Source organism: Mauremys mutica, chromosome 8 (genome assembly GCF_020497125.1).
Source record: "Mauremys mutica isolate MM-2020 ecotype Southern chromosome 8, ASM2049712v1, whole genome shotgun sequence".
In the NCBI taxonomy this organism is placed as follows: domain Eukaryota; kingdom Metazoa; phylum Chordata; order Testudines; family Geoemydidae; genus Mauremys; species Mauremys mutica.
Genome location: NC_059079.1, coordinates 8331384 through 8345090, shown reverse-complemented (window position 1 = coordinate 8345090; position 13707 = coordinate 8331384). Strand labels below are relative to the sequence as shown.

Genomic DNA, 13707 nt, shown 5'->3' with positions numbered 1-13707 from the left:
TACTAGGAATACAAGTGAAACTGTACCTAACAACAGCTTTTACACTATACAAAAGAGTTAAAACACATAAGTAGGCCATAAACACACAACATAAAGAGAATGATACAGAAGATTACAGCTCTGATGCTACTGCCTGACACCCATGCCAACTGTGGACTCGATCCCAGAGTCCTGTACAGACAAAGCATCCAATGCACCCAGTTGTCCATTGGTATAAATGGGCATACGACTCAAGGAAGTTCAGTGAAGTTGCACAGGCAAACAGCAGTTACGTGCTCATTGACTTCAGTCAGTAGTGTTTTGCCTGCTTAGAGACTGCAAGTTGGAGCACTCCGAAGGGGAAGGTCTTTAATCAGTAAGACTTTCTAGAGAAGAATATCCACTGTGGGATCACTGACACATAGTTTCCTCCTCAAGGACTTTCACCTGTCACCAGAAGAATAGAGAGAGTGTAATGATGTGAATTAGATTAGAAAAGGATCAATAGCCCTGACAATAAATGAAAGTAACACAGACATTATTGAGGAGATTAGGAGAGAGAAATTAAACTGGACAGTATATACTGTGATGCCAGCTAGACACACAAGTGTTGGCCATAGAGAGTTTTAGAGGAATGACAACTATTAGAAAGTGCAAGGAAAAAATAGACAATAATAAAATCCACTTGTGAGAACATAAGAACATAAGAACAGCCGTACTGGGTCAGACCAACGGTCCATCTAGCCTAGTATCCTGTTTACCGACAGTGGCCAATGCCAGAGGGAGTGAACCTAACAGGCAATGACCAAGTGATCTCTCTCCTGCCAACCATCTCCACCCTCTGACAAACAGAGGCTAGGGACACCGTTCCTTACCCAGCCTGGCTAATAGCCTTGCTCCTTCTCTATGAATTCAACAATCCCTTACATTTGAAGCAGCTAGTTCAAAATACACATGGACACACACATTTGGACTTTTAAACAAAAACTCAATTCAGAAATGTAAATAAACCTGCCCTGAAGGGACTGACTAGATTTCTTTCCTTAGTTAGAAGGTACATATGGCTCCCATCCAAAATAGTTGCTCTGAGCCGTGTAACTTGTAATTTATTCCAGTGTAAATGTCAGAACACTTTCTTTGCATGTCTAAGATGACCCACTGAAATTAGTCCCCCTTTAACAATTCCTTTTATAATTTGCTTTTCAGCAACAACGGCAACTTGACCTGCTGACTATAACCAACCCTGGTGAGTAAGCTATGAGGCTCAGCTTTTATCTTTTCTTAAAGAGACTGTTGTCTAAATGTGTTTTTTTCCCCCTGTCTCTGGCATGCAAAATGAAAAACACTGTTCCCCAGAAAATCTTTAACATAATAACAAGTGACAGCTATATTGTGCTTGGCAAAGCCCCGGGTAGTTATCCGTTCACAGAGCTGCCTCTTCAGACCTTTACTCTATGAATTTGAGTGCTGATATTTCTTTAAGCCTCCTGGGGTTACAGTTAGTGGTATGTCTGCAGGGTAGATGCCCTAGAATTCACAATGTATGTTCAAGTATCACAGAAATGTAAGTTTTACTCTCTTCAGTGCTAAATACATTTCAGGGGTGTAAAGAGTCAGTGGCTTTCAGCGTGCACTCTTGGAGGGAGAATATGCAGGTCTGAAGAACCTTAAAGTAAATGAGTTCGGAAATATCTAGGTAAAAATAAAACACTTTCAAAACAGTCTTCTCAATAATGACTTTTGTTACTTGTCTGCAAAGGAAAATTCCCCAAATGTGTTATGGGTTGAATTTCTGGTCACTAGTCATGAAAGTAGTTTCATATCTCTGGCAGGGTGTTTTTCAAAGGTGGCACTGTTGGGATTGAAATGCAGGCCAGATGAATGAGATTTCTCTTTGATCTAAGCTCTTGTTCAGTTTCTTCAGTAAGACTGGCTCAATTTCTTTTCATTAGCTCTCCTAGAGGTCTACTGTCCACCAGCAACAGAGAAACACCACACAGAGTTGGTACTAGCTTTGGTAACCAGTATTTTTCTGTCCCTCAGCTCTAAATGCATCTTTATCTTTTTGTCTGGCGTTAACAGGGAATATGTTAGCAAAGTGAGCAGGTGTAATGGGACAGTGGGCAAAATGCGACACATTTTGCTTAGATAACAATTTTGCATCAATAATTGTTCCAACATTGTAAATGTAGATATCTGTGACATGACTTCTCCTTCACTAACCTTGTTCAAATAGTAATCATTAAAAAAAGGAGAAGAAGTAACACTTTGTTGGGACAGATGTTTGAGGCTACTGGCAATTGCATCACATTTTTGCATGTTCATTTTTCATACAGTTTGCAATTATGTTAATATATGCTTAGGGCACTTGCTGATAAAAGCAACAATACAGTGAGAAAGAGCCATTGTCACCACTCTGACTACAAATTCAAGGGCAAATATGACACATTTTCCCATATTTTGTATCTTCAATGTCCCCTGTTTCTAAAGAAAAAAAGAAAAGAAAAAAAATCCCTGAAAGTCATAATCAGAATAAACACTCAGATCTTGGATAAAGTTACTGAAGTCCGCAGCCTTTTTTATAGGAGAAAAGGAGGGTTGAGGGGAAAAAATCACTTAAATGTGAGACATTTGTTTAAATTGTATTTATGATACCTTCTTTACTGTGATGACTGATGTAATGTTCACTGGAGCAATAAAAGAGTTGATTAAGTTGAGTTTGTGCATAGATGTGATTACAGTAAGTATCTAGCACTTCAGATCTTTCAGTTCTGCACAGCAACATAGTAATTAGTTAGAAGGATCAGCATAGGCACACACTAAGACAGTTTCCACTGATTATGTAGGTAGACATGCTGTGTTCCCAAAAAAAGACTTCCTTGCCAGACATTTTTCAAGATGTGCATTTTTTTTATTTTTGTGTGTTGATAGCCAGAGTTTGGTCGCTAAATAAGTTTGAACTCATTTTCAAAAGGGCTGAGCATCTTCAGGCCAAACTTATTTAGGAGTCTAACATTTGGATTTTCTAAAGAGTTTAAGAGAGTTAGGCATTCAGCTCTTTTTAGGATCCTTTGAAAAATCCCAACCTAAATATAGATTTAGGAGTCTAACTTCAGGTCATACAGGTTTCAAAATCTTAGCCTTGGGAATTATTTATCTTTAGATATTGTGACTTTTTTATATTTTCATTTTGGAGAACTGTCTTTATGATTTGTTAGCAATGGACTGTTTTTACAGAGACATGATACAGCTTCAGAGGGGTAGCCGTGTTAGTCTGGTTCTGTAAAAGCAGCAAAGAATCCTGTGGCACCTTATAGACTAACAGACGTTTTGCAGCATGAGCTTTCGTGGGTGAATACCCACTTCTTCGGATGCAAGTGGTTCATTCTCCGCCAGGCGTGCCGCCCCTCTTTGTTGGCCGCCCCAAGCACCTGCTTGCTGCACTGTTGCCTGGAGCTGGCCTTGTGTACAGTGGATGTCACTCACCTAGTCTTGTCTACAATAGGAAAATCCCCTATAGCTTGACAATATCTGTCAGCAATGATGCATTTCTGGCATCGTCTAACTACAAGTATAAAGCAGGACAAAGTGAATTCAGTACCATTTCAGAAACCATGGTGGCCTTTGTAAACCGCACACCTGTCATGAGATAACATTAGAGAGACAAGGTAGGTGAGGTAATATCTTTTATTGGACCAACTTCTGTTGGTGAGAGAGAAGCTTTCGAGCTACAGAGAGCAGTTCTTCAAGTCTAGGAAATGTACTCAGAATGTCATAATTAAATACAGGGTGGAACAGATTGTTTAGTATCAGTAGTTAACACATATTTCAAGGAATAATTCAAGGTAAAGTAGCCCGTTAACACCTCTCCAGGCATAGGGGGGAAAGGGAGAAAAAAAGCTGGGGATGGGCGGGATGACTTAATTGGGTTATAGATTGTTGTAATAAGCCATAAATCGAGTATCTCTATTTAGTCCACGATTCTTAATATCTAGCAAAGTTATGAATTATTGCTCATCTTTTGGAAGTGTTGTGCAGGCTTCCTTTGAGGATGAGGACTGAGAGGTCAGATACAGAGTGATCGTTTTGTAATCTGTTCCACCTTGTATTTAGCGGTGACATCCTCAGTACATTTCTCAGATCTGAAGACGCGCTCTCTGGAAAGTTTCTCACCAGCAGAAATTGGTCCAGTAAAAGGTATTACCTCATCTGCCGTATCCTTCTAATATCCTGGGACCGACATGGCTACAACCACACTGCATACAACATGAGGTAACATTCTCTCTCTCTCTCTCTCTCACACACACACACGACTGTTATCTGAGTTTTTAGTCATTGAAGTGTTGAAGAACTCTGCTGGCTGTAACTGTATTTTTTTTTCAAGACCCTCTGTGCATTCCCACTCAATTTGAAATGATACTGAACCCTTTCATTCTGGTCTGCGCTTGCAATCAAACCATATTCAGAGTTGGATCAACTGCACCCACTGGTGGCAACAAATATCAACAACGGATAGTTTTCCTAAAGTAGAGAAGGCTATTAATGGGCATGGTTGCAAGATAACATCATGTCATTAATATTCACTTATCAGTATATAAGGGAATTTAAGCTGCACTTCCTTCATATTGGGTAACTAGAAGAAAGAGTAAGTTAAATTAGTAAATGTTGTTGCTACACTCCTTTCTTTTGCCCCTTGGCATGTGAGTTACAAATGGGTTCTCAAGACCTCAGTGACTAAAAATTCAGATAATAATCCAAGAGCTGTCACAGGAATCTTAGTGTTATGTCATGACAGATGTACCATTCAAAAAGGTCACTGTTGTAAAATGATTCAACAGAGCTTCCCCGTCTTTTATTGTCAGTATCACCTTAATCTGCAGTTATTTTGAACCCACATTGTGGTGCTGCCCAGACATTGTCTTGCACTCACATTGCTCCAGATGGCCTTCACACAATAAGCAAAGTGTATAGTGTTGCTGTAGACTAGGACAAGCAGATGTGGTGAAACAATATTGCTGAGCCCTTGACAGACCAACCATCTCCTGTGACTTTCCTGGCTATGACAGAGAAACTGTTTTGCAGACTACGTATTTTTTTAAGGCTCTAGTAGTGATGAAAACCTTAGTTTTGACTTAAAAGTAGGTTTGTAAGTCAGAACGAATACTCATTTGTGCCTAACATGGATTGAGTGTATTCTGGAAAAGTAGTGATGGAGGAAATGTTGGGATTGAAAAATTGGTACTGTACATGTACAGAAATTAAATATTGTATGAGACATGCATGTATATGACTGCGGATCACATTTCAAAGTCTCTACGGAAATGCTTCAGGAAATGTTCCGCCGGATGTTGAAAAGCAGAAGAAGCTGTTCTACAGGTGGTGTAGGCTTCATTGGGTGCCGGATCTCCTTGATGTGAGTGACACTCACTTATCAGTATTTAAAGGAATTTAAGTTGCACGTCCTTATATGCTGAGTGGCTCGAAGAAAGAGTAAGTTAAATTAGTAAATGTTGCCACATTCCTTTCTTCTGCCCCTTGGCATGTGAGTTTCACCATCTTAGACTCTGTAAAACTCCATGCGATTCAGTGAGTCAGATTCAGACATGACATGTAAAGTGGGGAGGGGAAAGAAATTAAGCATTCATAAATGGGTGTGTGTCTAGGGTGAGTCCAAGTTGAAGTAACATAAACTTTGGAGAGAGGGGGGGCTTAAAGAGGTGAAGTTCCACCAACATATGTTTATTTCCTTTAGATTTACTTAGCTTCACCTCTGAATTTCACTCCCTGAACAATTTTTAGTAGACTCAAACTTTAGGGCCAGTGCTTCCACTGGCATAAATTAGCTGAACTTCACAATGAAGATAAACTGATTTACACCAGCTGAAGGATCTTCCCTTCGTTTCTAGCTGGCTGTTTGTGGTTTTGTGAATACTCACTATGTTACAGTATCATTCAGGAAGGTGAGTTCAGCTCCCACTGCATTTTTGTTACATTATTGATAGTGTAAATGGAAGTGTGAGTGAACACATTGGCTTTAAAATTGGCTAAGATGTTAGATTGCCCAGGAACCTCCAACACAAATACTCCTTTGCAATTCTCTTTGATTCAGCCTTCGTCGGGGCTTGAGCCTTTCCTACCACCCTCTCTACTGCAAATTTAAAATAAACTTTTCTTGAAATCAGTGCACTGTCAGGAGACATTCATCAGCACCGGAGGTGTACGTTTCCCAGATGTATATAAAACTCACTCCATTTGGCAGCAGTAAATTGAATACATTTAGAAAACATGGGGTAATTGAATGTCCCCCAGTGCCCAGCTTGTCTGCAACGGCGAATGTAGAATGTTTTAAGTCTCTTTCATTTCCATTTTAAGAGAAAAATAAAATAAGAGCTAAATCCTTAGTTCATTAGCCATGATTTACTTAGATTTTTCTCAGAGCACTTCAGGAGTTTACACCCTATACCAGAGTAAAAAAATATATAAATTTTAATATAAAGTTAAATATAAAGTTAAGGGCTACAGGACCTGATCCTAAAACTGTAGTGGTTTCTGAGCATGTCCTTACTAGTAAAGTTTTGTACTTGTAGGAAAGAAAGACGGTTTGATTTTAAAAAATATTTACCAGACTGAACTTTATGGAGCTAAACCCTATCATTTAAAATATCCCTTCCCCTGTAATATCTCCTGTGCTGTACTTTAAAAATGTCTCAATTTCATTAATTTGTGATACACTGAATTCTTGCAAGGTGGCTTTCGTTTCCTCCATACATATTTTACCACTTTAAATCATAAATATAGGACTGTTGCCTAATTAATTTCCTCTGGTGAGAAAAATATATTTCTACTTTCCTTCCATGAACAAAGTGATATGTGGGATTTACTGTACTTTTTAGCTGATTAAGTGTTGCATTTCCACACACCATTGCTTATGAGACTCCCTAGTAAAATTAGATGAAGAGAAGAAAAGCTTTAAAATATGATTTCAAAAGTTATTTAAGAATAAGCTCAACTACTGAATGCCCCCTGCAAGACATTTCCACTACCCTCCTGAATATTCTAACAATCTACTTCTTTCTAATTGAAGCATGAAAATAATATGAACTTGAAGTCATGAAGCTATAATACACCTATTAGTAAAAATGATACAGGGTAATAAAATGTGACAGAACGTTGTTCACTGTTAAAACCCATGCACTAACTATTCTTGATAGTCCATGCTAATTAATACTACATTGATTTTGATCAAAGTACATGTCAAGGGATACTGGCTGAGTTTTCAAGCAGCCTAACATAATTACGGTTCATGTTTGTGTTGGTGAAAGCTTCATATGCTGTTTTGTTTTAGGGGGTGAAAAACTCTTTCAGTCTTTCTAATAATAACTGATTCATCTAAAAGGAACACTCAGTGAGGTCTGGGAGCTAAGCTATTCCTCATGTTACATGACTAAGATGTTTTGGGTTTAATCTAGGGTGACCAGATGTCCCTATTTTATAGGGACAGTCCCAATATTTGGGGCTTTTTCTTATATAGGCTCCTATTACTCCCCACCCCCTGTCCTGATTTTTCACACTTGCTATCTGGTCACCCTAGTTTAATCACCTTTGCACCCACAAAGGTTTAAAATGTTACGGGCAAATGGGAGAACAGACTCCAAAGGTTTGGTTTGATATTACTCTAAATAAATTGATATCATTTACACATCAAATAAAGAAATTGGAGCCTCAGCCAGCAGCCAGTTACAAAATTATCAATCACATCTGAGCGCTAAAGAATTAGGAAGGAGTTTGTTCTAATCTTAATGGCGTTTTAGAGACATTATGTGGTAGCAAAAAGTGATAAGGAAACATTGGCTTCATCCCTGCCCCTTCCCAGCAGCTCCAAGAACCAATCAGGCAACGTGGCTTTCTATACAATGAGGATTAGAGGTGGAATAAATGCTCAAAAGTAAGAATTTCTCATTTACAAAAGACAAAGGTGTAGCGAAGAAGAGTGACATTGCTGCATACCCACATTCTAGCCATACGTACTTATGAGGCTCAGTGGCTTCATAACCCTAACCCTCACCCAACCCATATCCATACCTACATGCTGGCTTGGTGGCTGCAGAAGTGTCACATTCTGCCTGTGGATTGGGGTCACTTTCCATCATCTCTGTCCCGCACACAACAACCCACTCACTTTGGCCTTGTTCTGAGGGAGGTGAATTTACCCTTATAATCACTTTCCTGTGTATCTACTGATGTACATATATATCTATATAAACCCCAAATTACCAACATGTAAAATCCTGTTTCCAATTGAAATGACAGATAATTTTAGATTAAATAACAAAATTAGATTTTTTATGTGTTTGTTTGCTAAATATTTAGCTTTGGTAAGTCTGTTTTTGTTGTGGGTTTTATTTCTTGCATAAGAAACCTGACTCTTTTGTTTATCTATAGGATAAGTGGTCTTTCATCAGATTAAATAAAACCACGGAGAGGGCATTTTGAAGGCTAACTCCATTATTTTTGAAGAAAAACATCAAGCTTTTTCACAATGCCTTATTATTATTCTGGGTCACCGTGATGTTTCCATGCACCTTGGCATGTCCCTTTAATTGGATCCTTGTGTACGAAGGTCCAGTACAGTTGCATTGAAAGCTGACATTTCTAACTAACTGACCTTTTCAGGCCCAGTGATACTCCTATAATGATTATCCTCTAGCATTGTTTGGACACAATACCGCATACTTCACAGCACATAAAGAATATGGTCTCTGAAAACTATTCAAAATTCCCAATCTCAAGTTAGCAAAATGAGAAAATTGGGAGCAAACATTCATCAGACTGTTATTGTGCAGGTATCGATTTGAATGCCCTTTCATTTCTTTGGGAAAAAGTGTTGTATTATGGAGCTCTAAATTAACTTTTGTTCTGTTATTTTTCCCCAGTAACTATAAAAAGGTCAAATTCATTCATAAGGCTGAATAGATTTGCTGGAGATAAGCAATAAGATAGCAATCAACCTTCAAATAACCTTTAAAGAGACAGTATCTTCTTTTCTGAACAATAATTGATCTGTTCATTAAGGTGCTGCAAACTCTTTGGGGCTCATCTAAGCAAAATGTATAGGACCTGTGGCCAAAGGATAGAACAATAAGGAAATTAATTCCGATGTTCGAAATATATTAAAGTTGCATATTTCAGAGACAAGCAGGTGACAAAGGGAACAATATTCTGGTATGTGGTACTTGATTTGATTGTCCTCCAAAAATGTGAACAAAGATTTGAAAGTTTGATACTTGATTTGTTTTTGTTTCACCTATGCCAGAAATCTGAATCTCACACTTCTCTCCTGAATTTTGTGGCTAGTGTATAATGATCTTCAGAACTTGTTTTCTTGGTACGTACAAAGGAACCTCAAACGGAAAAGTTTGGGTTAAACATCAGCTCTGCATGGAGAATGTGTAAACTTAGGGTGCCTCTTTTAGTCTCTCCTTTATGACAAGTCAGATTTGTAGGTTATGAGGGGTTTGTTTTGTTTTGGTTTTTTGTGCAGTGAACTTTGTGGAGAAGGTTTTTTATTTAGTTAGTTCATTGATAAATACTCCCCAGTGGTTTCTGCACATGAAAAAATGAAACCTTGGCCAGTTCATTAGCTGCAGCCAAGGAGTCCATAGCACAACTGTAAACATGTCATGATCCTTGGCCAGTTGTGTGCTAGGTTACTCCCCAGGCAAAAGTTAGAACAGACTGAGGGGTGCTGTAATTGTACCAAGGAGCCAATGCATAGCCAGAGACTGTCTAAGTCAAGGGATTCCAAAGATATCAGTCCAATGTTTAGCATTACACCCATGCCCATATTTCATTTCTGCGTGTAAATCCACGTTACGTACTTCATTTTATTTTTATCAATTACACATACACCATGGACTAGCAGTGCATAATTGATTACAAGAAGTTGTCTTGGTTTTTATTTTTTATCAGAGCTCTTAGAAGTAACAAGTTTCCCAGGTGACAAAGCTTTTTATATTGAATATGTTTTCACACAGTAATTTTTGGTGAGTCATATTGCGCTCCTTTTCTTTATAAATAGGTTGATATCACATGGAAAACAATCTTTGTAGAAACCCTTCTTGGTTATATATATATTGTAAAGATGAATGGAAAGCTCTGTCCCCGGTTGTTTATTTTTTAATTAGTAAGGGCATTTCCATGGGAACACAATCTCGGTCACTTAGAAGTCTGGGTTTTTTTATAATTCTTATCTGTCATCTAATCTGAACAAGAGTCAACGAAAATGAGAGTTCCTGCCTCAAATAGCTGATGAACCAAAAGACAATCACAGAAAAGGTAGAATTATTATATAACCTTTATATTACAGTACCACCCAGAGGTCCCATTCCACTGCTGGAGTGAGGGGGTATTGTGCTAGGCGGTGTACAAATGCATAGTATGACACCATCCTTATCCTGGAGAGTTTACCATTTAACTGGACAACACAAGCAATAATAGACAACATCGAAGGAAAAATTCAAAACTAGTTAATTCAAATTTTTATTTCTGCAAAACCATCTCCTCTTAGTCCCCAGCCAAGCTGACCTCCCCAAAGATATAGCAGGGAAGAAGACAAACACTAACTGTTAGAGACTGGCAAAAGGTTTTTAAAGTTTCCCGGTGGGAGTGGGGGCTATGACTGTGCAAAGAATTTTTATTTTATCAGATTTGGTTCCTGAAAAGATCAAATCACCAGTGAGTTCCTCTTTGGCACTGAGAACATTTGGTGCTGAAACACACAGTCAGAGAAGGGCACTGGAGAGGATAACTTAGAGACTTTATTATTATTTTGAACTCACTTGAAGGCATCAGTTAACACGTGCATTTTTAGGGGGGATCTGACTGAGGAGAGAATGGTGACTTTGTAAACCAGGTCTGGGAGCACAGGATGGCAGAGTGGGAAAAGGACGCAGACAGAGTTTCCGGATGGTCAATGTTGACAGAGTAGCAAGGTCGGGGAAGGGGAAAGGTCAAAATACCATCTGAGAAAAGGTCCTCACGGCTGCTCTAAATTATGCTTGGCTGCAGCAGCTCCCCCAGGCTACCCTCATGTCTTTACTACCTCTTCACAAACTCCTAATGCTGTGAGCTGTGTGAGAAGATGGCATAGTGCTCTGTCAAGAAGAATTCTCATCTGGTCAATTAGGCCAGTTTTAAATCTGCTTTGGGGATGAAGATTAGACCCACAGTATCTGAAACCTTAAAAACAAAACATTACAAAAACAAACCCGTAAACCTCCCCAAAAAATGTAACATGCTCACCACCCATGTGCACACACCTATAGTCAGTAAACACATGATCATATGGATGAGCCCCTCATCCTTCCTCACCCCCTTCCTTCCCTACTCTTTGTTATGCTCTAGTATATTTTATTTAGAGTCTGGTAGTGTGTTCATGTCACCTCTAAAATGTAGTCTATATGCTTTTTAGGGCAGGGACATTTGTGTATGTGTGTTCGCACATAGTGGAAATTTGGATGTTATAAAATACTACTACAATATATGATAACACGGTCCCCGCAAAAGTACCACAACCAGAAACCAGGTGACTACTAATCAATACTGTGGTGCTCAAGAATGAACTGCTGGTGTGTTAATCTCTTAAACTTGTGTGTTATAGTTCTGTTTTCTTCACCTTTAACCCAACAGTGGAATATGGCCCTACTTTCTCTTATAACTAAATGCCCTTCTGTCCTTTGAGAAAACAGATTTGTGTCTTTTCTTAGCTTTCTGCAGAGGGCTAATAATACATGAGAAAGCTTTACTGCCCACAGGAGGGTTTGCCAGGCTGTAATAATAAGAAATGCTGTTGAAAAGTCATGATCAATGTTAATTCAGTTATTTTTCATTTTCTTTGCGTTTCTTTTAAATGAAATCTTGTGTTTTGTACATTTGCTCCAGCCCTACCCCATGGATTGCTCATTGGAGAGAGTGGTGACTGGCTGTACAATGAATTCTTATTTGTCCTCCCACAGAAATAGCTGCAACATTTTTAAATGATGAATTTAAGGGAGGAAAAAAATGGAACTTTGGATGTACAAAAGATGTAAATGTTGTTTTCCAGGTTTTATGGTTCCCAGATGCCTCCTCTAATTGCATAGCTAACCCTGAGTTTATTAAGTTATTTTCCAGAGTCAAACTCATTTGTATACATGTCAGAGTATAAACTGAATTTAAAAAGTAAGACCTCTGGATTAGAATTCAAGAATGATAAACAAACTCATTTAGAATGCATTTGCATGTAATTTCCATGTGCCAAAATGCAATTGCATGTGATTTGTAAATACAGGTCTTGCATCTATTTAACATTACAGACTAGCATGGAAGAAAATATTGTAGCTTCTTTTAAAAATAAATAAATAAATAAATAAAATAAATGCCTTAAAATGGCCCGTGTTTGAAGGTGATTCAGTATTCAGAAACTGATGGGGAGAGATAAGCATGCCGCGAAAGCTGCAAATTCTATTTGCAACATCTGTAGTAAGTTAGAACATTGTGTTTTATAGCAACCCCCTACCTTATCCCACGGATATTACCATAGCATGTGGTATATTTATTATTTACCTCCCGCAAGAGCTGTTTTGCCTAGTGCAGCTTTAAAAATAGCCTGTTTTCTCCCTTTTAAGTTCAAACTAGTAAGGAAACAAAATAATTGCTTCTGTTTGAAGTGTATTGGCTAATCTGGCCTACAAACTTTGGCGCAAACTAGCATTTTAATTATTAATTATTATTATTATTATTATTAATAATAATTAAAATGCTAGTTAATTATTAAGTAAATAATTAAAATGCTAGTTAATTATTATTGTTATTAATAATAATGTTTATTAAGTAGTGCCTAAGGACCAACCAGGAATGGGGTTCCATTATGACAGTCACTCTGCAAATGCAGAATACCAGAAAGTCCCTGCCCCAAAGCACTTACAAGCTAAATAGTCCAGACAGGCACGGAGTGGGGGGAAGGGGTAGAACACAGAAGCAGAGTGACCAATGTGAGGGCAGCAAACATCCTGTTTGCACCATGTTAGTTAGTTTGGAGGATGGATTTAATTAGGAGGGGATCAGCTAAATGGAAAGAAAAGTTGAGGGAAGAGCAGTGAGGAGATCAGGGCTGGGGAAAAGAGGAACAGGTGTGCAGCAAATCTGAGGTAAAGAGACTGAGGGAAAAGTAGGGAGAGGTTTGGAGTAAACAGCCAAAATGCACAGGGCAGAGGAAATCCAGACAAAATTGGAGAAAGTTCTCTACTTTGGCTGTTTCCACTCCTATTGCCTGGAATCACTGGTCTTGTCTACATTACATGGGGTCTGCTGACACAGCTACACTTGTATAGCTATATGGCAGATTCCCCTAGTGTAGACACAGTGTATACTGACAGAAGGATGAGTTCTGTGGGTGGAGGAACACCCTCAATGACATAAGCTACACCAACAGAAGCTAGGGTTACCACCTTTGAAATGCAAAATACCTGGCACCCATCCCCCCAAGGCAAGCCCACCAAAACCCCAACCACAGGGTAACTCCGCAACCCCACCCCAACAGCCCCATATAGTATCTAGAGAGATAACACATATAGATAACATTGATAACATCACCTGTCTCCTCACTCTTGCGTGACTGAAACTCTCTCACACATGCATGGTGCGTATGTGTGTCGGTGGGCAGACAGCTGCTGTATTTTCAACAGTGTC

The 13707-nt window shown here is 38.7% G+C and overlaps 1 protein-coding gene across 8 annotated transcripts in view; it reads left to right on the top strand.

Annotated features, from left to right (window-relative positions):
- AGBL4 (AGBL carboxypeptidase 4) overlaps window positions 1-13707 on the top strand; it is a 1358157-nt gene that overhangs the window by 755767 nt on the left and 588683 nt on the right. For all 8 annotated transcript variants that reach the window (XM_045028065.1, XM_045028068.1, XM_045028071.1 and 5 more), the window contains one exon: window positions 1186-1225. In XM_045028065.1, coding sequence (XP_044884000.1) covers window positions 1186-1225 — 40 coding nt within the window. The remainder of the gene's footprint in view (window positions 1-1185; window positions 1226-13707) is intronic.